Genomic DNA, 26,023 nt, shown 5'->3' with positions numbered 1-26,023 from the left:
AAGTGTCCCCCCCCCCCCTTCATTAGGTAGTGGAAGAATACATTGTTTGAATAAGGTAATAAGTCTTTTTCCTCACAGAGCTTAGAGTTCAGTAAAAGGATAACACTAATAAAGAGAACTGTAATATAGATTACATGAGAAATACATTAGAAAGGCTCAAAGTTCTAAATGAGTCCTGAGGAGGAAATGTCATTACCGGCTGAAGGAGATCAGAAAACACTTCCTGGAGATAGCATGGGCTTTTAAAAAGGCTGGGAAGGGAAGGAATGTAATAGGAGAAGAAAAAAGGTAATCTATTCCAGGCATAAGGACACTACGAACAAAAGCACAGGGATAGTAGGAAAATGAAGTACAAGATTAGGGGCAGAGTTTGACTGAAACCATAAATATGTAAGACAGTAGGAATGTTAAGTAAGGTTGGAAAGAAAAGAAAATTTCAGATTGTGGAAGACCTTGAATGCCAAGCACAGAATCTAAATACTCAGCTTAGGAAATGCTAATTCTCAACCTGAATGAGCCAGCTATTTCTAGATTCTCAGCTGCCCTAAATCAAAGGTCCCTCTTTGGCCATCTCCTCACAGGCTCAACTGGGTAAAGTAAACACCTAGCCTACTCAAATGAAGAATGAGTAGAACCAGGGATAGACTTCAACACTGCTGACAAGAAATCAGACACGGTGGAAGGTTCCCCCACATCAGGAAGAAATACCTCCCATAGCTTTCTCTGTTCTTCCTTTTACCCATACGATATTCCTGTTACTTGTCATAGTTCTACATCCATGTCTTATCTCTAATTCCTCCTTCCTACTATGAATTCCATCAGAACAAGAGAAATATCTTATTTATATGAATGCTGGCAATATTAAGCATAGGAGCCAACATGAGTCCTCAATAAATATCTGTTAATTAAATGATTGAAACGGAATATATGAGACAGCATAGAGCAACAGAAAAACTACTGATTGTGGAGACAAGATCTGGTTTTGAATCCTGTCTCTGCATTTGACTGTGGGCAAGTCTCAGTTTTATCTATAAAATGATGATCTAATGATTCCACTCTCTTCCCAAAGCTCTTCATAGGAAGTGCTTTAATAAACTGTCACAAATGAGAAAAATAATCTAGAGATGTTTAATGGGAATGAATAGGGACATGGAAGAGACCAGATGAAAAATCTCTCCCCAGTACAGACCAGCCACCAGAGAATGTGGCAATCCAGCCACAGTTTTAAGGAGGCAACATGGTACAGAGATCTGTAGTCAAAAGATCTTGGTTTGAATCTTAGCTCTTTTTGCTACTTACAACTCATATGATCTTGGACAAATTACTTCATCTCTCTGAGCCTCAGAGTTCTCTCATATGAAATGCAATGACAGAAATAAATGGTCATTCAAATTGTTTCTACATCTAAAAATCTTATGACCCTGTGCAGCCTGTGAAGCTATTACAGAGTATTAATCTATTAGCCTATCAGACTTGGGATGCCCTCCCTCTGCTGTACTGTCTTTTTAATTTAAATGCTACCTCCTCCAGGAGAGCTCACCCTTTAAATTTCACAAAATACTCTGTTCCTCTTGAATGTACTTATATATTAATGTATTGAAGAAGCTTTGTGTTTTATTCCCCTACTAGATTTTGAGCTGGTCTATGAGAACAGGGATTATATATCTTCTCTAAACTTTCTAAATCCAACACATTTCTATACACATGAACTCCCACTTTTATACAGACCATCTGTCTGTTATGTAAGTTTCTCACTTAAATGATGCTGTTTACTCCACTGCAGACACATCTCCCCTCCCCTCAATTTCTCTGCTCTGTCTCTGGGCCCAGGGCAGGAAGAACCCAAGGGAGCATCGCCCTTTGGCAGATAAAAGGTACAGGTCAGTGGAGTGGGGAAAAGAGGACAGATACTTAACTCTTCAGAGCAGGTCCTCCCTAGTCCCTGTCAAAGGGCCACATTTCAGCTCTGCTCTCTCAATCAATTTACTTGTCATCAGTGTGGAAACAGCTAAATGACTAACCCTATCGAAACTAGCTACAGGACACAAAAAATAGGAAGGAAGCAAAGTGATGGCAGCCTCTTTCTCAGTGTGGTGGAAGGAGCCTGAAGTTAAAATTAGATAATAGAGGTCAAATCCTAGCTCTGACATTCAATGGTTATGGAACACTGGCAAATCACATTGTCCCTCTGAGCCACGGTTTGCTTGTGTGTAAAATAGAACACTTGTACTACCAACCTCAAACTGCTACTACGCAGAAAGTACTTTGTAAACTTTAAAGAACTCTATATATGTTAATTATTGCTATAATATAGTTCTGAAGCAATGGACTATAATAAAAGAACTCTTCCAAAGCTCAAATCTAATTGCTCATTGGTAGGGGATGCTAGGACAGAACAAAAAGCAAGAGGGCACTGTCCAAGGTAATTGGCCATAGGCTCAGAGGGTTGAAGATGGAGCTTCTTTAAGAGATTACTACAGTCTAGCCTCATTTTACAGATATTGGTAACAGAGGGCTAGCTCCCAGCTCCTTGCCTTTCACACTGGTTTTCTTTATCATTCTGATGCTGTTGACTCACCTGCATCCCACACACACGAACTCCAATGACTGCAGATGTGCTCTGCTGGCACTTCCGGATCTGGTTAGCTTTCTTCTCCTCTGATGCATCATCTCCATGCTGCCGGGTTCCCATCTTCAGGTCCAGGACACAGGGTACTTGGTAGCGAGAGGTTAAATTTTCCAGTAAGATAAATTCTGAATAGTTAAGGGGGAATCTCAAGAAATGAACACTTAGAAGAGCAAAGCATTCTATTACTGGTTGCTCACTCAGATTCTGAAATGAAGGAGTTCTAGGGACTTAACACATTCTACAAAATGAGAGAAGAAGAGCAGATCTTCTCCCAGTGCAAACCTGCTGTTCTAACAAGCAACTTCTCTATAGGCCTAGCAACTCTGATAGCTTGTGTGGTGGGGCAGTGAGGTCTTTATGGATCCCCCAAACCTGTCTTTGAGAATATCCCACCTGGCCATTTCTGTGACAGAATTATTTCTCAGTTATCATGTTTACTGTATAACAATGTATACTTTTGTATAGAATCCCATGTGTCATTTGTAAACCAATGTTAAATTGTAAGCTCCATGAGGAGGGATGGAGCATGTCAATTCAATTCATATTGAAGGCAATTGGATAAATTCTAGGGGTAGAAAAGTCACTACCCTCAAACGTGACTATAGTTTCCCTCAACAAACTAGAAAAGTATTTTCTACATAGCAAGGCTCTTAAAAGACGTAACAGCTCATAAGGGTAGAAGACAAAACTCTAGCCTTAAAATCAGGAAAATTCAGACTCAAGTATTTTCTCTGACACATACTGTCTATATGACACTGGACTAGTCATTACTTTAATTGCTCAACACACCCTATGTGGCTCTATTAATCTAATTTGCATAGCTGTTGCTGATTGGCATTAGTAGAAGAAGATTCCTCATTGGGAGTTCTTTACATCAATAAAAATCAGGTCAAAATAAAATCAGAAAAAATGGAATTCAACCAGCATTTATTAAGCAGGTATTTGTTAAGTGTAAGGGCACTGGGGAGATAATCCCTGATCTCATGGAGTTAATGCATCTTACTTGTACCTTAATAGACCATATAACACAGATAAGTGAATACAAAATCAACTTTCTTTCAGAGGTGGTACAAACAAAGGTGACAGAAGGTGATCAAATAGTGCTGCACAGACAATATTAAGAAGTCCAATTTGGCTATAACAGAGATTACACAAGAACAAGTAAAATGAAATAAATCTAGAAAATGGGCTGGAGGCAGACTGAAGGAGTTTTAGAAGACAGAGGACAGTGTATTTTATACTAGAGGCAATAGGGAGCCATTGAAGCTTTAGTAATATGAACGAGTGATCCAGCTAGGGAATAGGAGAAATCTCAAAAGATCAAGAGAACCAGCTTTCTGCCTTCAGATCGCTAAGACACTATGATTTATTTAACTCACTTTACCTGAAAAGGTTATTAAAGCACAATGAAAAAATATGTCCAATGAAAGAAATATGGAATTGTTGTGAGTGAGACATCTTCTTAGAAGAAATGGAAAGAAATACGACTCACTTTATAGGCAGACAGATTAAAATATATTATTTCAGATCAAAGCCTTCCAACATTGACTTCTTTTACAAAAAAAAAAAAAAACACACAACAAAACAAAACAAAAAAAACCCCAACAAAACAATGCTATAAATGAAGGAAGCTATAAATATCCTACACCAAGGCCCCAAAACCTACAAAAATAGCTTTTCCCCTTTATCAATTACTCAACCCCTTAAACGTTATCTGTCTGGCCTGCTGGGAATAAAATGAGAGTCCATTATCCATTTATGAAATTTTCAAAATCAGTAGATTTGGATTCAAAATCTTGGTTCTGTTATCATCTGTGACCCTAGGAAAATCACTTCTACTCTATGGGCCTCATTTTCCTCATATTTAATATAAAGGGCAAGGGAGACAACCTGGTGCAGAGGTGTCAAACATGCAGCCCAGGGGCCACACATGGGTCACAACACTCCCAAGTATGTCCTGAACCAGATTAAAATGCAATTGGGAAATAATTAACAAAATAATTTTACAATAAAACATAGCCAATGCTATTATGTAGGTTTTTATATCAATATGCACCTGCCACAAGCCACAAGGATCCTGATGTCTAGTTTGGTAGTCCCAGTTCCTATTTGAGTTTGACTCCATTGGTGTAGTGCAGTGGTTCTCAACCTTTCTAATGCCGTGACCCCGCAATACAGTTCCTCATGTTGCAGGGACCCCAAACCAAAAAATTATTTTGGTGGCTACTTCAAAACTGTAATTTTGCTACAGTTATGATTCGGAATGTAAATACCTGATATGCATTATGTATTCTCATTGCTACAAATTGAGAGGTTGAGAACCACTGGTGTAGTGGATAGATTCCCACACCTAGAGTCAGAAAGAACAGTCTGACACTTCTTAGCTATATAACCACTGACAAGTCACCCCTAATCCCTTTCAGTTCATTCCTCACTTTGCAAAATGGGAACAATATCTGTAGTACATGCCTCTAGTCGTAAGGCTCAAAAGAGACAATAGAGACAAAGAATGCTAAAAACAAATTCCCCTGGTTGTACAAGATCAGAGATTCTTAACCTTTTGTATGTCATTTGGGCAATTTGGGGAAGCCTGTGGATGCATTCTCAGAGTAATGTTTTTAAATGCATAAAATACCTAGGATTACAAAGGAAACCAATTATGTTGAAATATAATTTATCAAAATAGCATTTAAAATAATTAGATCATAAAATCTAGATTAAGGACCTCTGTACTACAAAAATATTTATAATAGCTCTTTTGCGATGGTAAAAAATCAGAAACAGAGGAAGTGACCATCAAGTCGAGAATGGCTGAACAAGTTGTGGTAAATAAAAGTTTAAAACAAAACACACCACTATTGTGTGGTAAGAAATGATGATGGGTAAAAGAATGGCATGAACTGATGTAAAATGAAGTGACTAGAACTCAGGGAATAATTCATACTATAACAATGATTTGTTTGTAAAGACAAACAACTTTGAAAGACATTGCAAATCTTATCAACACAATGACCAACCACAATTCCAGAAGACTCAATGAAATGTGATGTTACCCCTATTTCCAGAGCAGGGTGATAGGACTCACAATGAAGATTGAAAAAAAAATGTTTTTTTGACACGGTCAATGTCAGAATTTGTTTTAACTATACATATCTGTGATGGGTTTGTTTTTCTTACTTTTTCAATGAATGGGAAGGAGATGAGAAGGAAAGAATTAGGAAATGAAAATAAAATAAAATTGAATTTTAAAAGAATCTCTGTAACTAGATGATTCCTAAGATGTCCTCCCTCCAAATCCTATCTTTAATGCTTCTGATCTCACAGGAATAAGAACAGTAAGCTAACACAACACATGTAAAGTACACTGAAAACTTTAAATCATTACACAAACACAAACTATTGTTATTATAGATTCCTGCCCAAGGTACAAGTTCTTTGCTTTAAACACTCTGCAAATTTCAGGTTTTTCTTAGTTTGGTTTGTTGTTGTTTTTTAAGGGGAGAAGGGCATCATTTTTAAAAATAACCAATTTTTATGTACACATAATGGGTGAAAGCCTGAGTTACCAAACTCCTCCAGTATAATAAGAATGTCATAAGTTATCATTACTTGTATAAAAAAACTAACACTGGACAACTATAATAAGTCTTGTGTTTACATATGAGCTAATCCAGAAGTCCCAAAACTGAGCACCTTTTTAACAACAGCTAAATAGAACATCTATAGTTTGGCCATTTCTGGCAAAGGATACTGTGCTGGTTCCGGTGTTTGGCATTTTCCTTCATGCGCTGTAGCTGCTGCTGGTGACATTTCAAACTCCAAGGGTTATGATGTTTCATCTGTGAGCTCACATTCCCCTTTTTCTCTAAACTGTAGTATAAGACTTCTGAGCTTTTTAACCATTCAAATTCTTCTTCTAACTTATGACTAGAAGATAGATAATTAAAGCATTAAGGTATTTCACAAAAGACAGAAAGTTCAATTAAAACAAAGATAATCACATAACAGTTTTTAAGGAAAGGAGCAACTGGAGGAAAGGAATGGCTTCTGTTCTTGATATGTGCAGTCAGGTACTAGTATAATCAACTCTGGATTTGGAGTTAGATGATCTGAATTCACATACCCTCTCTGGGTCTCATTTGTAGAGTGAGAAGATTGGGATACATGGGATAGGTCCCTTCCTCCTAGGACTCTGGTAGAGATTATAAAAGCTTGGAAGAACACTTGACTCACTGAGTCCTTCTGGACTTCATAAGCTGAGCCTGGTTAAACACTGACCCAAACAGGAGTCCCACAGTCCCTTGAAGCCATGGTTCTATGTTGCTGCTTACCAGCTGGGGACCTTGGAAGCCACTTAACTTCTCCAGGCCTCACTTTTCTCATCTATAAAATGAGAAGATGGGACTAAATCAAAGGTTCTTAACCTTTCTTGTGTCTAGGACCCACTCTGGCAATCTGGTGAGGCCTATGGATCCCTATTTTAAATATATAAAATACCTAGGGTTACAAAGTAAACCAATTATATTAAAAATGTTATTCCCCACCCCCTCCTTTTTAAGTTTATGGACCTTCTAAAATCTATTAATGTATTTAGGTTAAGAGCACATGACCTAGATGATCACCTGAAATACTTTCTTTCCATTTTTAGATCATCTAAGTAATCTTACTATCCACATTTCACTATATTTTGCTAGCAGGCAATTAAATTTTTAAAAGTTTGTTTAATTAATTTAGAATATTTTTCCATGATTAAGTGAATCATGTTCTCCCCCCCTCCCCATAGCCAATGAGCAGTTCCACTGGGTTTTACATGTGTCACTGATCAAGACCTATTTCCATATTATTAATATTCCAGGCAATTAATTTTTACCAGAGGATCCATGATGAAAATTCTCTATGAATTAATCCTCTACTTCTTTACATTAAATATTTCCCAATAAAGAAGAATTTCAAATGGTAGTATTCTATGGTAAAAACTAGTATTTTAAAGTTACTCTTTTTGCATTATTACAGAAAACCATATTCCTTCCACAACTGGTATCTGCTACAGGTCCCCTACAAATATATGATTCTAATATCAATCAACTGCTAATAAACAGCAGTGATATAATTTGATTATATTGCAGATTCCTTAAGTATCCCCTCTTGCTAATCTGGGAATGATACTGAAACATAAAAACTCAAAAAAATCATTCAATTGCAAAAAAATTTTGTAAGTTTAATGACTCAATTTAGGGTAGTTTTTATACCAACCTTTTAATTTTTTCCTCTTTTCTGTGCTGTCGGACCCACTCCTTGGTGATCTTCTCCGTTTCTAGTAAATGAGTCTTTTTGTTAGCCCACCTTAAGAGCTTATTTTTGGGTTCGCAGTCTGAATTATCTATACTGTCTAAATTACCATGGTCCCCTTTTAATGGATATGCTATTAAACATAAGTTTCCATCTTCATCCTCTTCAAAGCTTACTGATACAACACCTATAGGAAGGAGGAGGAGGAGAAGAAAATAATTTAACATGATGGGAAAATACACACTTTATACAACATGAGTTTAACGTTTGTTTGTTTTTTCTTACCCTGTTCCTTAGTTTCTATGTTGCCAGAGGCCCAAAACTCATCTGCCAACCTAACAAATATCAAAACATCTTGACAAAATGACACCTCACAGAGAAGACAATTTATCATGGACCAGACAATGATCAGTCTTTTCTTGCTGATGCACTGAACAATATAAGGACCAAATAATTACAGGACACGTTTTTACATTATTGAAAATGTTTATTAATTTAAAGAAGAAAAAAAGTGACTGGTCTAACCCTTGGCAAGATGTAAAAACATTTTTTATTGTTTTATTTATATCCTGTTATAGGAAAAAAAATATCCTGTTGAGAAACACCAAAAGCTTTAAGTTTTGCATTACAGCAAAGCCCAAAGCATCCACCAGGACACAAATTTGACTGAAGGTTAAAGAGCTTTAGGGAGAAGCAAAGACTTACAAGAGCAAAACAAAGGGGTTGGGTGGTTGGGAACAAATTACACAGTACAACATCCTCCTCTGCAAAGGCTGCCCTGAGTGTCTTTGGGCACCCTATATCTACGGCGAACTGGACAAGCCTTTTTGTCCAGCAATGACTGATTTTATTGAGGTTGCAAAAGTCCCATGAAATAAAGAACAAAAACACAATACACAGCAAATTGTATTGGGATACACAGAAACATGGTGAACCTTGAAAGCATTTTTTTCTCCTCTGAGTCTCTAGAGCACTGCAAATGGGCAGGGGAGTATAAGTCTTTGAGCAAAGTGCTGACAAGGCTGCCCCCAGCGCCCGATGAGAAAGTTTCAGCAGTTATCGAAGAGTGAGCGTCGTTACAACTGGCTGAATGTTTTTTCTCACAGTCCTCTCTCTTTGCCCCCCATCAATGACTCAATCTGCTCAGTCCTTGCCGTGTGCTCTCTCAATTGGCCGGAGGGGAAAGAGTTCTCAGGGAGAGACTTCTGAGGTGGGCAGGCGACTCAGGGACCTGGGTTAGGGATTAGCTGGGGTGGGGAATTCAGAATCTTGGCCTGATAGTCTCGCTGCCACATAAGAAAGAACTACAGAGAGAAAGGGCCAGGCAGGGAAGAGCCAGCTAACATAGGCCTTTGGCTTTGTCCTGGAAAAAAACAACACAAAAGGAAGGACCAAGTGAAGTTCCCTAATCATTCCCCTTCACTGAAAAAGAACCATCATTTACACATTACAGTACATGTCTAGGACATTTTTGCTTTTAAAAGCAACATTTTCAACAAGCTCCAGAGGATTCCGGGAAGTTCCACTGTCTTTCAGACATGAGAATACATGAATTTTGACAGTCTTGGCACATTGCTCCTGTATTTACAAATGATGCTTTCTAAAAGGTCACACAATACTGGTGACTATTAAAGTCTCCAAAGAAATGCTTTATAAAAATGAAGAAACAACTCGGTGTGTTTGATTCAATGGAGTGCCTCTGGATAGCAGCTTCTGGAATATCTGGGAATTGCAGTGCACTGTAACCATCTAGCTCCCACCTTGGAGAATGGGAATTTCCATTTCCACAGTCCTCTGACTCAGCCTTAGCCCATTTCTATTGATCCTTGCCTACCTAGGCATTCTCCAATTTGTGTCTCCTCAAGGGCAAACACAGGCTGCTAATATTTAAGAAAAAAATACTTTCAAAATCTTCCCTGTTATTCCCAACACTGTGATAAAAGTATTTAAGATACAGTTGAGAAGAATTCCAGAACAGAAAACAGCAGTTCAGCTTCTAACAACGCCACCAGACAGAAAACAAGCCAACCCTGCCCCCCCCCCAACCCTCCACAACAAAACAATTGAGCAATCTTACCCAATACTTGGAAAGGGGAATAGGGAGAGGGAAAGTAAAGAGAACAAACTGAGAGTCAAATAAAAGCAGTCTATGACTGGGAACATTTCCCAGCAAATACTTACCTGACCCCGCCTAAGGAAGATATGACTACCCAACAGAACTGCTCAGCTCTAATGCTGTTAGCAAGCCATGTCCACCCTTGCATCACCACAGCCCGGCTCTAGCAACAGCAAAATATGGGAAGAGAAACCCCCTAAAACCTCCTCCAGACTGAGGAGGCTTTAAGGAGGATAAGACAAATAGCAGAATGAGACACAAAATGGAAAGCCAACACTTTGTATAGGTTGGATGCTTGCTTACCTTTATATTGGGGAGTAAATTTACGCATTTCTGTCGGGAGGGTTTCATAGAACTGGTGTTCCCTCTGGATGAGGGGCTTACAGATGGTTGAGTCATTAAACCGGAGGACACAGGAGTGACCTCCCACCTGGTGAACAAAAGGTTCCAGCAGAACTCCCTTGGCATAGTGCTCCACTTCCATAGCTCCAAATGCTGGGCTCATCCTTGTAGTACATTAGACAGAACAATGCGGCAGTGTGAAGAAAGGCAGCTCAAAAGCAGAGGAATCCCCAATTCTGTGCCTCCAAAGCTACTGATTGCAGTCAAGAAGTTCTGTCAGAAACACAATGAAATCGGGAGCTGTGAGTAAATTGCAAGATAAGAATCCTAAACAAAGTTCAAGCCAGGGAAGAAATCAGCTCCACCCTTCTCTCTGGGAAGCAGAAACTGAAATGGTTCTTGGAGTCTCCAGCAGGAAGACAAACAAGAATGAGCTCATGCAAGAGAAGACAAACAATGCCAAAGGCTCCTCCTACCAGAAAAGCAGCCAACGGGAAGCTAGAGACCTAGCTCTGCTGCAGCTGGCTGCTAGGCTGGCTGTACCACTTTCAGAGGCAGAGGAGAGAAAAGACCAGGTCTAGGAGAAACAACAGAGAAAAACATAACCTGCTACTCCCAGTTTATTTTGGCTACCACATCTCCTGGGAGCCTCACCCTTCCTTGAACTCTGAGCAACACTTCAGAATCTACCTTACACTCCTCCTTTGGTGTCCCAATGAATTATCACCTTGGTCCAAATACAGTTTGTACCTTTACTCCAAAATCACACAAACACAACCTGAAAGATTTAATAAAATCTTAAATTTTAAAACTAGAAGGGAGAGAACCTAATTTACAGCTGAGAGTCCATTTAACCTCAACCCTCCAATTTTATAGATGGTAACTGAAGCCTGGGACAATAACTTAGCCAAGACTGTACAAGCGACTAAGTAACTGGGCCAAGAATCTGATTCAGGTTTTCTAACTCCAAATCTAATATTCCAAGAGAAAAATAAAAATATCTTTAACCTAAGGTGAAAGAATACTTTCATAATTTTGTGTCATTTTCTAGTGTATGTGGTTTGTTTTGTTTAAAGAGTTCTGATATAGGGAATACATACTATATTGATAATTCAAGAACAATAATATAATATGTATCTTGTACTATTCTTCATTCAGTTTTTTTGAGGTACTAGGCTAATCTGTTTTTCCCAACTAAACTATAAAATCAGAGAGGGCAAAGCACTTTTGTTGTCTCTTCCTTGTTTGACACAACAAACACTACAAATATCTGTTGGCTTATTGTCAAGATATTTTCATAGAGGAAAAGAACCTGAAATTTTAACAGCCCAATGATTTACATTGGTAAACAAAAGAATTTGACACTACTTTAGAGAATAAGATTAGTTGAGAGTTCACCTACTGTTAACAGTCAAAGCCATTTCCCCTACCCCATTTTCCTTCATTAAGGTCAAATTATAAATTTAAATATTAAATACTTAAATCCCTACTATTATCTACAGAAAGGAATGAATAACTGAAGTGCCAATTTCTTCCAGTTTCCAGTGATTACTGGTTTAAAAGCCCATTTCAACACAAGAAAACCTAAACCTATAACTATTTCACAGACCAAGGCAATTTGAGACATACTGGTTGTTCAATGTTTGCAATTTACTAAATCTCCAAAAGATTTTGGGAGAGAAAAAGATAATTCTAAGCTCCAACTAAAAAAGTCCAAAGGTGCTACAACCCTATTGTATAGCCCTCCATCTCTTCCCTGAGTGTGTTACTTTGGCTGTCTATAAACATTGCTGTGGCAGAGGACCAAAAACAAAAAGAAATAGCTTACTGATGATGAAACTCAATCATTTCAATCATTAACTACTGTATCTAAAAACAATTTGGAACCTGTTATACCTGAAAGAAGGTTACCTGCAAAATAAGGTGCTTGATTTAAAAAGAGAGACAAAGTGTTCTAGGTCACTGGATTATTTTTAATCTGTCTATCCTGATGGACAAAAGCTTTAGCATGGCATTAAAACCAAGGTCCTCCTGACAGGATCTGTTGCAGGAAGAGCACTGATCTGCAACAATGGAAAGCCCACTATAAATGAGTGCAGAACACTTTGTCCCTGAGGATGGTAAACTATTTACTGTTTAATATAGATACAATCCCATTTCATTCCCTTACCAGCCTGTATAACTCTAATCTGAATATTTTAAGCTACCTTAATTTTTGGCTAAGACTGAAATTCTCACAAGTGTCCAACCTTCCAGAGCTTTTCTACAGTATTAAGATGTAACTACTTAGTGCAGTTAGAAAAGTCACACACAATTCTCATTCAGCACATTTACAGCCCTAGGGGTGAATCTGTCAGATTGTCCCCATTATGTACGTGAAGATAAGGGATGTGAAGATAAGGGAGAACAAGGAATGGATATGAATACCTCCCCAGAGGAAAGACAGCATCTTTCTTTCAAGGTACAGATATACCCACTGGCTACTCTAACTGGAAAATATGAGAGGCAGTCACAGTGTGTGGAAAGAACACCAAACTAGAACTCTGGGGACTAGTTTCTAGGCCCAGCTCTGCTACTAACTTGCAATGGGACTTGTTTCTTTAATCTATTAAATGGGGGGAAGGAGGGTTTGGAATAAATAACAAATAAGATTTTTCATTATCTCTAATATTGATATAATATCTACATCAACCAAAAATGCATTAAGCCTGATCAATGGCAGGCTTTCAACATGTAATTTCTCTTTTGCTTTAAAAGATAATTTTTCTTCAAAGTTCTTAAAGCCTAGTAGGCCTATTAAAACTAGTTGCATTTTATTTCCTTATTAGTTCCCTAAGTCTGCATTTTCTATTCCCACTTGACAAAGGAATATGAATCAGGAAACTACCCCCAAAATGCCAGTCACTTGAATTTTCTTTCATCTCAAATTCCTATGGGGGCTGCGGATGCTATAATATCTTAGTCTGGACATTAGACGATATAGTCACTGAGCTTCAAGGGAAGGGTCTGGAAACACAAGGCACAGCCAAATTTCCCACAGGGCATATATTTTAAAGTATTTTAGAAATTTTCTCTCAGTTATTTAGTTGATTTAGGCAGGAATAAATTGAATCACTATGAAGGAGTTTGCAGCAATAATACAGCATGTCGGCAATATTCCAAACTATCCAGATGGTGGCAGTCCAACTCATTTTGCATTCCACTATTGGGGTTTCCTTGCCAGTTCCATTCTCTTAGTTATGGTTAGTTATGGTTATATCTATTGTAAAGACCTCTTCATAGAAAGCTGCTAGTTTGTAGCTTGCTGGCTAATTCTCAAAGCATTTGTCAGGTATCACTTTGATAATGCAGTTTTATAACACTTAAAATAATTAGCTTTTTCACAAATACCAAAATCTAAATGCCAGCTCCAATTCTTTGTGTGTCACACTGGGCTAAACCATTCACATTTTCAAGACTCATTTTCCTCTTCTACAAAATGAAGAGTTTGTAATCCTTCCTTGCAGTGAACCGATCCTTTCAAATATCCTAAAAAACCCTTTAGCAGTTATTTCACTAGATAGAAAATTATTTCTGACCTACAGAAATAAGCTTAGCTCCTGACTTCTTTTTCCTCTTAGGTTCGCTACTTCCTTCTCACCAAATATGAAGCACTGAACCTTTGCAATCTACACTAAAGAGTACCTCATGTTTGAGGCAGCCAAGTAAAGAGTATTTAACTTGGAGTCAGAAGAACTCAATTTTGAATCGTGCCTCAAGACACTTATATGCAGGGTTTTCATGAAGATTAAATAATATAAAATATGTTGTAAACTTTGAAGCAGTATATACATAAATATTAGGTATCTATTACCAGTATTATCTTTAGTGGAATGTTTCCCACTATTAGCAATGGTGGTCTCCCAGAAGAGGCTCTATGCCCATTTTTCAGGAATGTTTAAGGAGGGACTCATGGTCAGGGAGGGAGAACTCTTAGCTGACTTCTCAAGGCTCTTATTTCTAAGATTTATTGGTGTCTCTGCCCTAGCAATGGATCTTTGATCACATACAAACTTTTCCTACATCCCCAATGTACTCATTAGCGACTGTGCATGACTTGGCAGCTTGCTCAGTTCCAGGAACAACACAACACCCTACTGGGTCTGTGGGGCATTTGTCACCTGTGTAACAGGCCACTAGAGTCAACTGAGTCTCAAGTTATAAGAAAAATAGATCCAATTCTACTAAAAGTCAAATCTGATGACAGAAGGAAGGAAAACATGTATTTATTAAGTGCCTACTATAAACCAGGCACTGTGATACATGCTTCACAAATATTAGCTCATTTGATCCTCATAGCCACCCTGGAAGAATAATTTGCTATTATCATCCCCATTTTACAGTTGAGGAAAGTGAAGCAGACAGAGGTTTTAAGAAGTGACTTGCTTAGCATTGCACTAGTAGTAAATGTTTAAGGCTGAATTTGAATTCAAGTCATCCTGACTCCAGACCCAGGACCACCAATAAACCACCTAACTGCCTTTCAATCAGAAGAGGCTGAGAAGTAGAAACTGCTAGGCTATTTAACCTATTCTCCTGGAACTTCCAGAACATTCAAGTAGGCAATTCTGACAGATAACTGAAGTACTACCCAAAGGAGTTTATCACTATGGCCTATCCTACCTAGAAAGAACAAATACAAGTGGAAAGAAATATGATTGTTGACTCTCCTGGGATTATGTTCCAGAACTTTTCTATAAGTATCATCCAGCTTTGTGGCAATAGTGAAGTCTACAACTATGAGGCTGAAAACTGTAAGGAATACTAGCAATGATACCACTACTTCTCACTGCTCATATTATTTCTCTGCTCTTTATCTAGTACTGAACTTTGGGCCCAAAGTAAAAAAGAAGTCTCAGAGTGGCTCCAGGGTTATTTAACAAAAGTAAATTATTAGGCAGAGAAGAAACTAAGAGAGAAGGGCAGCAGGTGTGGGTAGGAGCAGGAGAGGTCAGAGAAAAGGGATGAGGAGCGATATCAGGCATGCATCTAATTAAATTCAAATAGGCTGTCCTGTCTTTTAAAATCTTGATGAATGATCTCTCCATGGGAAATTCAGAGGAGTGAACAATTTGTTCCTTATCTGCTGATGAATTTCTCTGATATCTTTCCCATTTTATACTTGAGGAAACTGAGGCAAACAGAAGATAAGTGGCTTATGCAAGGTCACACAGTTAGCAAAGTGTCTAAGGCCACACTGGAATGCTGGGCTTCCTAACTCTAAGCCCAGTGCTCTATCCTTTGGGCCTTCTGGTTGCTTTTAAGTACATTCCAGTTGTGAGTGAATCCAAGGAAGTAAAAGACTGAAGGAAAAGATTTGGGAGCATTGAATGTAGAGTGTATAAAGGGGAATGTGAAATAAGTGTGAGAAGATAAGCTAGAGCCAGATTGTGGAATGTAAAAATGCTAAGGTAAGGAGTTTGTATTTTATCCTAGAGGCCATAGAGCAGAGCAAGTAGAAGAGTGGCATGATCAAATATATACTTTAGGAATATTATTTAGGCAGTTATGCAATGGATTCATAGGAGAAAGAATGGAAACAGGGAAGCCAGTAAGGAAGCTCCTTAAATTGTACAGGCAACAAGTGAAGAAGGTCTGAACTATTGTATATTGATGAGAATAAAGACTTGAAGATGTTAACAGATACTGTGAAAAGTAGCATCAAGAAGAATTGGCAAGCTATTGGATGTGGAGGGATTAAACGGGAGAGTGAAGAGGTGAAATAGGTTGTCAATATTTCAAGTATGAGTGATGGTTTTAGATTTTAGAGAATTTTTAGAGAATGATTTTAGAGAATAGTCATGACAACAATAATATAGAAGGCAAAAGAAACATAGGAAGATGTGAGAAGAAAGAAGAACTAGTGAACTATGAACACAAAAATGTAAAGGAAAACATGCAAAAGACTTCAGATTTCTGTTCAATGCACCAACCGATAATGATTCAGAAGTTTTTTTTTTTTTTTTTTAATAACCCTTACCTTCTGTCTTGGAGTCAATACTGTGTATTGGCTCCAAGGCAGAAGAGTGGTAAGGGCTAGGCAATGGGGGTCAAGTGACTTGCCCAGGGTCACACAGCTGGGAAGTGGCTGAGGCCAAATTTGAACCTAGGACCTCCCGTCTCTAGGACTGGCTCTCAATCCACTGAGCTACCCAGCTGCCCCCCCACACCCCCCCCATTCAGAAGTTTTGATGATGAAGCATGCTTCTGGTCTCTTAAGCACAAAGGTGATAGTTGCTTGTTTGGTTTGAATTACAAGGCAGGACTAATTTGTGAGGGGGAGGGGTGGGGGTGGGGTATAAAATAATAGAGACAGGAAGAGAAAAAAGTGCCAATGAAACATTTAAAAATACTCAGAAAGGAACAAAAGGAAGTTCAAAAGGGGCACAGATAAAAAGGACAGTTTTGTTACTGTCAAGTTAAACTTTATACTCATTTAAAAACCCTAAACTGTACATAATAGAAATATTACATACTAGTCTCTTTTCTATTCTTTGTATATTGAAATGTTTATGGTAATGTTTATTGGTTTAATAAGAGAAAAACATTTTTCTATAAAAAGGAATACTTGGAAGTGAGGACATTTGTGAAAGAGATGATGAATTCAATTCTGACATATCTAGTAAAAGATTCCTTGAGATTCTGACAAGACATAAAAATTACAGTTATCCACCACCAGCAGAGGTTAATTGCCTTGAGGTCCCAATTGAAGGTCTAAATGAAGACTGTGGTTACCCTCAATCTCATCCCTGTTTTTATCTTATTAAAATTGCTTGTTGCACCAAGTAGCTGGAGAAAGAAGACTGGACCTCAGGAACTACAATGAGAATGAAATGATAAACAAATAGATGGAAAGACAGAGAAATATAGATATTTTTTAAACCCTTCCTTTCTGTCTTAGAAACAATATTGTATTGGTTCCAAGTAGAGGAGTGGGAAAGACTAGGCAATTGGGGTTAAGTGACTTCCCAAGGGTCACACAGATAGGAAGTATCTGAGGCCACACTTGAACCCAGGTCCTCCAAACTCCAGGCCTGGCACTCCACCCACTGAGACCCCTAGCTGCCCTTGAATCTCTCAATCTCTCTCTCCCCCCCCTCTTGCCCCTTTGGGCTGTGTGTATACCTTGGAATCATTGGCATAGAAATTATAAATGTATGCCACAGAAGTAAATGGGATTAAGTAGAGTGTGAGGCATTTAAAAAAAAAAAAGCTGAAATAAGAGTTTTCGGAGAATACCTGCAGATCTGGGTAAAGGATTAAGTAGTAAAGGAGTCAGAGAAATGCTCTCTTCAGAATAAACTATTACTAAAACCAATGGGCTTCTTTAGTGTATTTTATACATCTATTCCACCCTTCTTATATACTTCATATCAATGACCTTTGAGAAAATGTCTATTAACCCTATTATGTAAAGTCTACATTTAAGCACATGAATATTTAATTCATGTCACTACTAACATGGCTGAAGGATCTTTTAAAAAGTTGAAAATTAATGTTAATTTAGTTTGGGATCTAACTGGCCTAATAAAAAGGTGACCAAATATTCCTTGAGTCGATCTTTTGTTTAACCTCTGATCCATTTCCATTTGACATAATTTGATTTAAATGAACATAGGAAATGTTCATGCTAATAACACCAATTGTTTGTGCCTAGGAGGAAACAAAAGTTCAACAGAGGCAGTAGGGGATAGAAATAAAATTGTAATATTTTAAATACTGCAAAAAATATAATTAACCCTTCCCAAGCATCAGGAAAGAATCTGCTTTGAGTGGCTTCCTGATTTTTAATTCCTCAAAAGCTAAAGCACACATATTACACACATATAAACTAAAATTTGTAAGTCTAATTGTACTTTCCCTAAAATCTCAGCAACGGACAAATAAAAACTAAATCCAAAAATACTTACTGAGTACTTACTGTTAAGTTACTGAGGGAAGACAAGATACATAGTAAAAATAGCACTAAACAAGAAGCCTAGGTTTGAATTCCACCTCTACCATCTTTTCTCTGGGTGATCTTCATGCAGTTCATACAAATGATTTCCCCTCTCTGAGTCTGGCTAAAATAACTGCCCAGTCTGCTTCAAAGGGCTATTGTGAGGATCAAATGAGATGATGGCTATGAATGCACTTAAAGCTTGGTCTCATCATAAACTATTGTGAAATGCAAGTCTCTGTGCAAGGATTAACCATGTAGTAAAGAAATCAAGTAATCATTACATTTTTGACAGATAATCTAAATAATCACAAACCAAAATATGTTGACTGTGAAACTGTTCTTTCAAATATATTACTGCAATCAAGTTTATATTTTGCATTTATTAAAATATATAATTTATCTCATGCATGAGCTGACAAGGGCAATGCAGAGTCAAGAGTTCTTTGGTTTGGGTCTTGACTTTTACTATTTCTGTGAGCAAGTTCCTTTTAGCAATATGAATATAAAATATATGACTTGCTTAACTTAATGCATCGAAGCTCCATTTCAACAGTGCAGCTAGGTGTCTCAGTGGACTGAGAGCCTGGCCTAGAGATAGAAGATCCTATGTTTAAATCTGGCCTCAGACACTTCCTAGCTGTGGTACCCTGGGCAAGTCACTTAACCCCACTGCCTAGTCCTTACCATGATCTTCTGCCTTGGAGCCAACCCTTGGTATCAATTCTAAAACAGAAAGTAAAGAAGGTTTTTTGGTTTTGTTTGTTTGTTTTTTAAAGATCAATTCTAGTTTTGACCACTCAGCCAGAAGCTAGCTAGTTACTTGAACAAAACCTAGAGCTACTATAGAGAAATTCTTTCTTGAACAGATCAGGAAAGAATAATATAAAGCTTTTAAAATGGGAATGATTTTCCCAAATGTCAGTGAAACTAGTTAAAGAGTTCAAAGGCAAATGCTATTTAACAAAAAATTCACATTAAGAATCTCACAAATGCAAAATTGGGACATTAATGCATTGTTGGTAGAGTTGTGGATTAATCCATTCTGGAAGGCAATTTGGAATTATGCCCAAAGGGCTTTAAAAGAAAGTATGTCCTTTGATCCAGCAATACCACTATTGGGTTTGTACCCCAAAGAGATAATAATGAAAATATTCATATGCGTTTCTTTGTAGTGGTAAAAAATTGGAAAATATGGGGTTGTCCCTTGATTGTGGAATGGCTGAACAAATTGTGGTATATGATGGTGATGGAATACTATTGTACTGTAAGGAAGGATTTCTATATGAACTGGAAGAACCTCCATGAACTGATGCAGAGTGAAATGAACAGAACTAAGAGAGCATTGTGCACAGAAAGTAAAACATTGTGGAACTATCCAATGTAATGGACTTTATATACTAGCAGCAATGTAATGATCCAGAACAATCCAGAGGGACTTATGAGAAAGAATGTTATCCACATCTAGAGAAACTGTGGGAGTTGAAACGCAGAAGAAAAACATATGACATATTACTTGTTTATAAGGGTACATGAATTTGGGGTTTTGGTTTTAAAAGATTACTCTATTGCAAAAATGAATAATATGGAAATAGATATCAAGTGATAACATTTGTATAACCCAGTGGAATTGTTTGTCAGCTCCAGGAGGGGGGAGGGCTGAAGGGAGGGGGAAAAAATGAATCGTGGAAATATGGAAAAATATTTTTTAAAAAATTAAAATTGGAGAAAGTCTCACAAATAAATGAACACATTCTCTCCTTCCCCCTTTTCTCTCTCTCCCTCCCTTTCCCTTTATCCCCCTCCCCTTTTACTTAACCATTATTCAGACAAGCCCAAATCCTACAAACTCTCATAAGCAGACAGGAGAGATAGAAGAAGCAGTTCTCCGTAAAAGCAGAGGTCTCCTTGTTTATTGTAATGATCCTGTCATTTCAAATCTAAAAAGATGCAATCAGAGGAGCTAAGTATCTTCCTATGCAGTCAGAGGAACTAAGTGTCCTAAGTTTGGAACTGAAAAAAACTCAGCCACTAAGGAAGCACAAAGTCATCCAAATCAATCTGTCCAAAGCAAATGCAGCACTAATAAGATAAATCAAAGGTGGGAAAGAGGGCAACTACTAATCTTTATTTAGAAGGCCATCATCAAATGGGGCCACAATGCAACTAACTTCTACTAGTGGTTAACTATAATTTTTGTATCCAATCAACAGCCCAGGGAAAGAATATTTACTAGCTGCTTGCATTAAGCTACAAAATCAAGAGGTTCTGGGGGCAGCTGGGTGGCTCAGTGGATTGAGAGTCAGACCTATAGATGGGAGGTCCTAGATTCAAATCTGGCCTCAGACACTTCCTAGCTGTGTTACCCTGAGCAAGTCACTTAACCCTCATTGCCTAGCCCTTACCACTCTTCTGCCTTGGAACCAATACACAGTACTGATTCCAAGATGGAAAGTAAGGGTTTAAAAAAAAAATGGGCCAAGATTATGCAGCTTAAACTACATAAATTTTGGCAGCTTTCACTCAAAGAACTTTAAAATATAAAACTTTCTATTTAGAAGTAAAACTATAAGGAATATTGGGTATTTGCACAAGTTATTTAAAATATTCTATATATATCCCATATATATACATATATACACACACATATATACACACACACATCTTTTTTTATCATTTGTTCAATTTATTTAAACAAAGCAACTTAGAAATGTCACTGAATTAAAACTCAGAACATGTAAAAACATACTGCCAGTTCCTATAACAGATGTTAACACCTGTATAAAAGTTAACAATCACTATTAGGAAATCGGTTCAGTTATAAAGGTAAACCTCAAGTAATTTTGTTTCTTTACCCTTTCTAGCACTTGTAAGTCAAAACTACTATATTGCAGTCAAGTAAAATAAGATGATATTGGATGGTTGGATCAGTACCATTGGTTACAGCTGTTATGATCTCTCTGAGTACATAAAAACTAAGCCAATCACATAAAATAATTCATGGCTTTTTTTTCATGATCACATTTCACTAGGGTATGTTAATTGTGGTCCTTGTGAAATGCATTTGGTAAAGGCTATTATTTACAGTGTACATGGCTGAACATGTAATATTTATAGATTACAAAGATACCTTCTTGCTCATCTTTTTAAAAAGTCACATCTATTCCTCTTCCAACAACAATTACTGTCTTTATTCTAAATTCTATGAAACACTAAACATTGTAATACTGAATCATTGTCCACGCAATCCAAGATAAAGTACAGAACAAAAAACTGTCAGAATATGATCCAAATTATTCAAATACTTTAACTTTGATAAGAACTTTGCTACCAAAATTCAGGAGAGTGAGGATGATATTTAAAAATGGGCATTTCAGAGTAATAAGCAATGTTCACATTAGCTTTCAACAATTTACTTGATCCAGAGCCTCTAAACTGTAGCAAGAACAAACTATTTCAAAGAAATGACCTCTTTCCATATCACTGAGCTCAAAAATTGAATGAAATACCAAGTCTCAGTTTTTATTTGCTGATCAATAAGTACTTGGAGAGTAACCAAAGTAAGGGTTTAGATTTAGGCTTAGAAAACTTGGGTTCAAATCTCAATTTTACAGTTCCCTCATCCATAAAAAGTGATGAACCAGATATTTCTAAAATATTTTCTAGGTCAAATCCCATGATCCAAAGTGTTCTCCCATAGTTTCAAGATGTTCTCTCTTCATAGCTACATTGTAACTTGTTATTCCCTTCAAGGGCAGGTACCTAGCTTCTGCTTCACTTATATACATGTACCCAAGCATTCAGCCTTCCCAGGCTAGAAAAGTGAAGATCCGATATTATCCTGACTCATTGCACAATCCCCTTTCCAAAACTTCTCTGATATAGCATCTAGGAAGGCACTAAATAAACAAAACTTCATGGTTATGGAAGTATGAAGCAGTAAAATTAAGAAATCTAAGTAGTTCTCTGTCAAAGTATAAACATTCTGAATTTGTACTAATAGCCTGTGTGAAAACCAAAAAGTAAGAATCTACACTGTGCTCAACACTAAGGCAATGTAAAGATTTTACAGCACAGTTGGAAAAGGCAAGACAGACACAAAACAATTCTAGATACAGATACAAGTATAATAATGTGCACTTAACTAAGAATTACTATGAACTATGTTGGGGCAGTTAGGTGGTGTAATGGATAGAACACCAGAGTCAGGAAGACCTAAGTTGGAATCCAACTTCAGCCACTTAACTAGCTGTGACTCTCACCACATCACTTCATCCTGTTACAGAGCTGATTAGGAAATGGCAAACCAGTACAGTATCTTTGCCAAAACAAACAAACAAACAAACAAACAAACAAACAACAACCACCTTGAAGAGAGTCACAAGGTATCAGACAACCAATACTGAACAATGAACCCTGAGGCACTACAGTCTCTAACCTCAAAGTGCTTGCTTACATTCTCCATCAGAGTGTGGTACAAACTAAGTGCTAAAAATAGTATTTAAAACATTTTAATATTCTGCTTTATAGCGCCTACTACAATCCAGAGTAAATGGCAGGTGCTCAATAAGTGCCTACTTATTGATATCTAAAAAACCTGACTTGGTTCATAGCACAAGCAATAAAATTAAGTAAATACTGAATGGAAGAATCACAAATCAGAAAATACTTTCCATGTCACGGGAACAAAAAAGATAATTCAATCTAATGGAAAGAGTGCCCATTATAGAGTCAAAGCTTATGTGAGAAAGATCCTGGATGTGCTATTTACTAAAAGCTAAGTAACCTTGGGCAAGTTACAACTCTCTTGGTCTGTTTCCTCATCTATAAAATCAGGTTGTGGTCTAAATAATCTATCATTCATTCTTTACAGAAGGATGTTGAGTGAACTGTGATGTAAGGACAGGGAAACCATCTGGAGACAAGAAGATGCTACTCTGTGCTCTCACTAGGAAGGTAGGTGGTACAGTGGATAGAACACTGGGTTCAGAGTCAGAAAGATCTGAGTTCAAATCCAGTTACAGACACTCACTGGTCCTATCACATTACCTGTTTGCTTCAGTTTCCTCATCTACAAAACGGGGATAATTATAGCACCCACCTTCCAGAATTGTTGTGAAAACCAAATAATTGGAAAGCATTTAACCCAATGCCTAAATAGACAGTATTTAAATGAGTTTGTTATTATTACTATTCTGATAAAGTTCTCTCCCAGTTTCATTTTCATGGGTCCTTTAATTTCTTGTAGAAGGTAATAATAACTCATATTTATATAATCTCTGCAAAGCCCCTTTCTCACAATTCTGTGTTAAGTATTATTATCCAGACAGAGCTCTTCTGACTCCAAAGCACTTTCACTGCACTACACTTGGATCCTCTCAAAATAAAACTCCAGCTCTGAGAAAACTGAGCTCAACCTCAGCCACAATAACAAGGAATAGCTTAACACAAACAAGTATTCCTGATCATGCAATTTACTCTCCTCCCTGGGAGCAAGTCTTAACATTTTAAGTTTAGAAGCACAGACTACAGCAAATTCAAATGATCAGAATGTTACTTACCCAAAGTGTATGGGCAAGGCTATATGGGGAAGGGAGGTAAGAGTTGCCCCTACCTACTCTTACTCCGTTCACCATTCCACCTCACCCATAGCTTCTCAAATCCACCAGAGACACATAAAAAAATCTATTATACACATTCAAACTACCTTCTACCTTCTAGCAATTCTAAGTATGATTGTAAAAGACCATACCAAACAATTCTTTCTTTTCTTGGTCTCACTCCATATCTGCCCATCCACTCTACTTTATTACATTCACTAAATGGTTCAGCTTTATTTATTACCATCAACTTGTGTGCTTGAAATTTCAGTCTTTGGCTTAATTTTGTATTGATGAAAAGGATAATCCCTAGAATACATTTTCTCTCTTCACAAAAACTTTGCCATCTATTGTAGTAGTTAACCCTTGTCTCTGTTTCTCTGAGACAAGTAGTCAAAGACTGTACCTTACCAATCAATATTATAGTAAATCTGTCATTTGTAACAAACTTTTAGCCCAGAACTGTAGATTTGCTGAAAACCAACAAGAGCATATTGAAGATCTAACTTCACATTAACTGGTCTCATTTACAATTTCTCCTATCTCCAATGAATCATTTGAACTTACTCTACACTGTATTAATATTGCTAATGCACAAATATTATCAAGATACACATATACACTTGGCTCAAAAACCCTTTTCTGGTTTCTGACTACCTACTGAATAAATAACAAATTTATGCTGGAATTCAAAGACTTATTTTTATCATCAGAATCCCAAACTATTCATCATTTCCCCAAATATGCCCCATGCTTACATGACTCCTTTCATTTGTTTACAGAATAGTCCCCTCCCTCTACTTGGAAAGAAAGTCTTACCAATTTTTGTCTAATCTCATCTTTTCATCCTTCAAAGACCAGCTCAAAATGCTACCATCATAAACATTTTTTATCTTTGTCTTCTAAAGTTCCCATGACATTTCATTTCTACTTTTCTAATGGCACATATATAACCTTGTATTATATATTATCTGTGTACATGACTCATGTGCTCTATTTGAATAAATTCTTTGAAGGAAGGCACCTTAATTTTATTCATCTTAGGCTTTTCCAAAATATTTACCATAATGTTCTGAACATAGTACTGCACACTCAGTAAATGTTTATTAAATGAATTTCACCAAATTAGACTTTTTGTATAGAAGTCTTTGCCAAATAGACTTACTGATATGAAGTATATAACTAAAAGCTATTATACTCTAGCCATAACATAAGGCAAAAACTAGGCTAATTTTAGTCCCTTGGGACTATGTCAGCTGTTGCTTTGACAGCTGACAAGGCAGCTGGGAAGAAGAAATTTGGGTGCTTCTTTTAAAGATGAAGTATTTCTGCACAAAGAAGTTTAATCAATGTTTGTGAACTGAAGAAAAGAAAAATGACAAGAGGCTAATGGCATGCCAAAAACTGTAGCCTTGGAGGAGGAGGAGGAGGAGGATCCACCTGGATCAAAAGTCAACAAAGGTGGAGCCAACCAAACCCTATCCAATCACCCAAAAGCAAGCTCAAAGTGTGTGTATCCCTGTTCTGGCAAAGGATGGGCAAATAAGCACGGGTTTCTGCTGTTAACAACCCAGTCCCAGCAAAATCTCTCTGCTTTGAAACCTCTTGGAAGAACCAATCCTAAACATATTGCCAAATGCAATGCTGAAACATTCATATACATTTTTGATGTGTATAATTACTTATTTAATGACCTATTCTAAGTCACTTTTCCTTCCCCAAGCCTGTTTCAAGTCAATTCTGTATCAAACTATCTCTTAACAGGAGATACTTACTTTTCTTAGCAAGTTCAACTCTCACCAGACGACAATAAAAGAAAACCTTCCACCAAGTCTGTATTACCAGTCCTTTTTTTTTTCTGTTATGCCTATGCAGTTAAAAGTTATTGTATATAATAGTTCAAGAAAATTATAATACTATAGATCAGCACCAAACTAAGACAGTACCTGAATTCAGATCTACTTCACAGTATATAAAATACTTTCAGAGAAATTAATTCAAGAAAACAATATGGTATAGCCGAAAGAGTGCATACAGTCAAGAAACTTGGTTTCGAATCTTAGTTTGAC

The 26,023-nt window shown here is 37.2% G+C and overlaps 1 protein-coding gene across 3 annotated transcripts in view; it reads right to left on the bottom strand.

The window, feature by feature from the left end:
- Nucleotides 1–26,023, bottom strand: part of IP6K2 (inositol hexakisphosphate kinase 2) — a 45,104-nt gene that overhangs the window by 1,156 nt on the left and 17,925 nt on the right. For 2 of the 3 annotated variants that reach the window (XM_007499822.3, XM_001367539.4), the window contains exons 2-5: nt 10,338–10,649; nt 7,883–8,105; nt 6,381–6,556; nt 2,579–2,754 (exon numbers count right to left, since the gene is read on the bottom strand). In XM_007499822.3, the coding sequence (XP_007499884.1) occupies nt 2,579–2,754; nt 6,381–6,556; nt 7,883–8,105; nt 10,338–10,539 (777 nt within the window). In that variant the 5' untranslated portion in view covers nt 10,540–10,649. Of the gene's footprint in view, nt 1–2,578; nt 2,755–6,380; nt 6,557–7,882; nt 8,106–10,337; nt 10,650–18,336; nt 18,361–26,023 lie in introns of those variants that run through there. The other variant, XM_056805090.1, reaches the window with a different exon arrangement.

This window comes from Monodelphis domestica, chromosome 7 (assembly GCF_027887165.1).
Source record: "Monodelphis domestica isolate mMonDom1 chromosome 7, mMonDom1.pri, whole genome shotgun sequence".
Lineage (NCBI taxonomy): Eukaryota > Metazoa > Chordata > Mammalia > Didelphimorphia > Didelphidae > Monodelphis > Monodelphis domestica.
The sequence above is the reverse complement of the archived record's forward strand: the minus strand, read 5'-3'. Positions and strand labels throughout refer to the sequence as shown.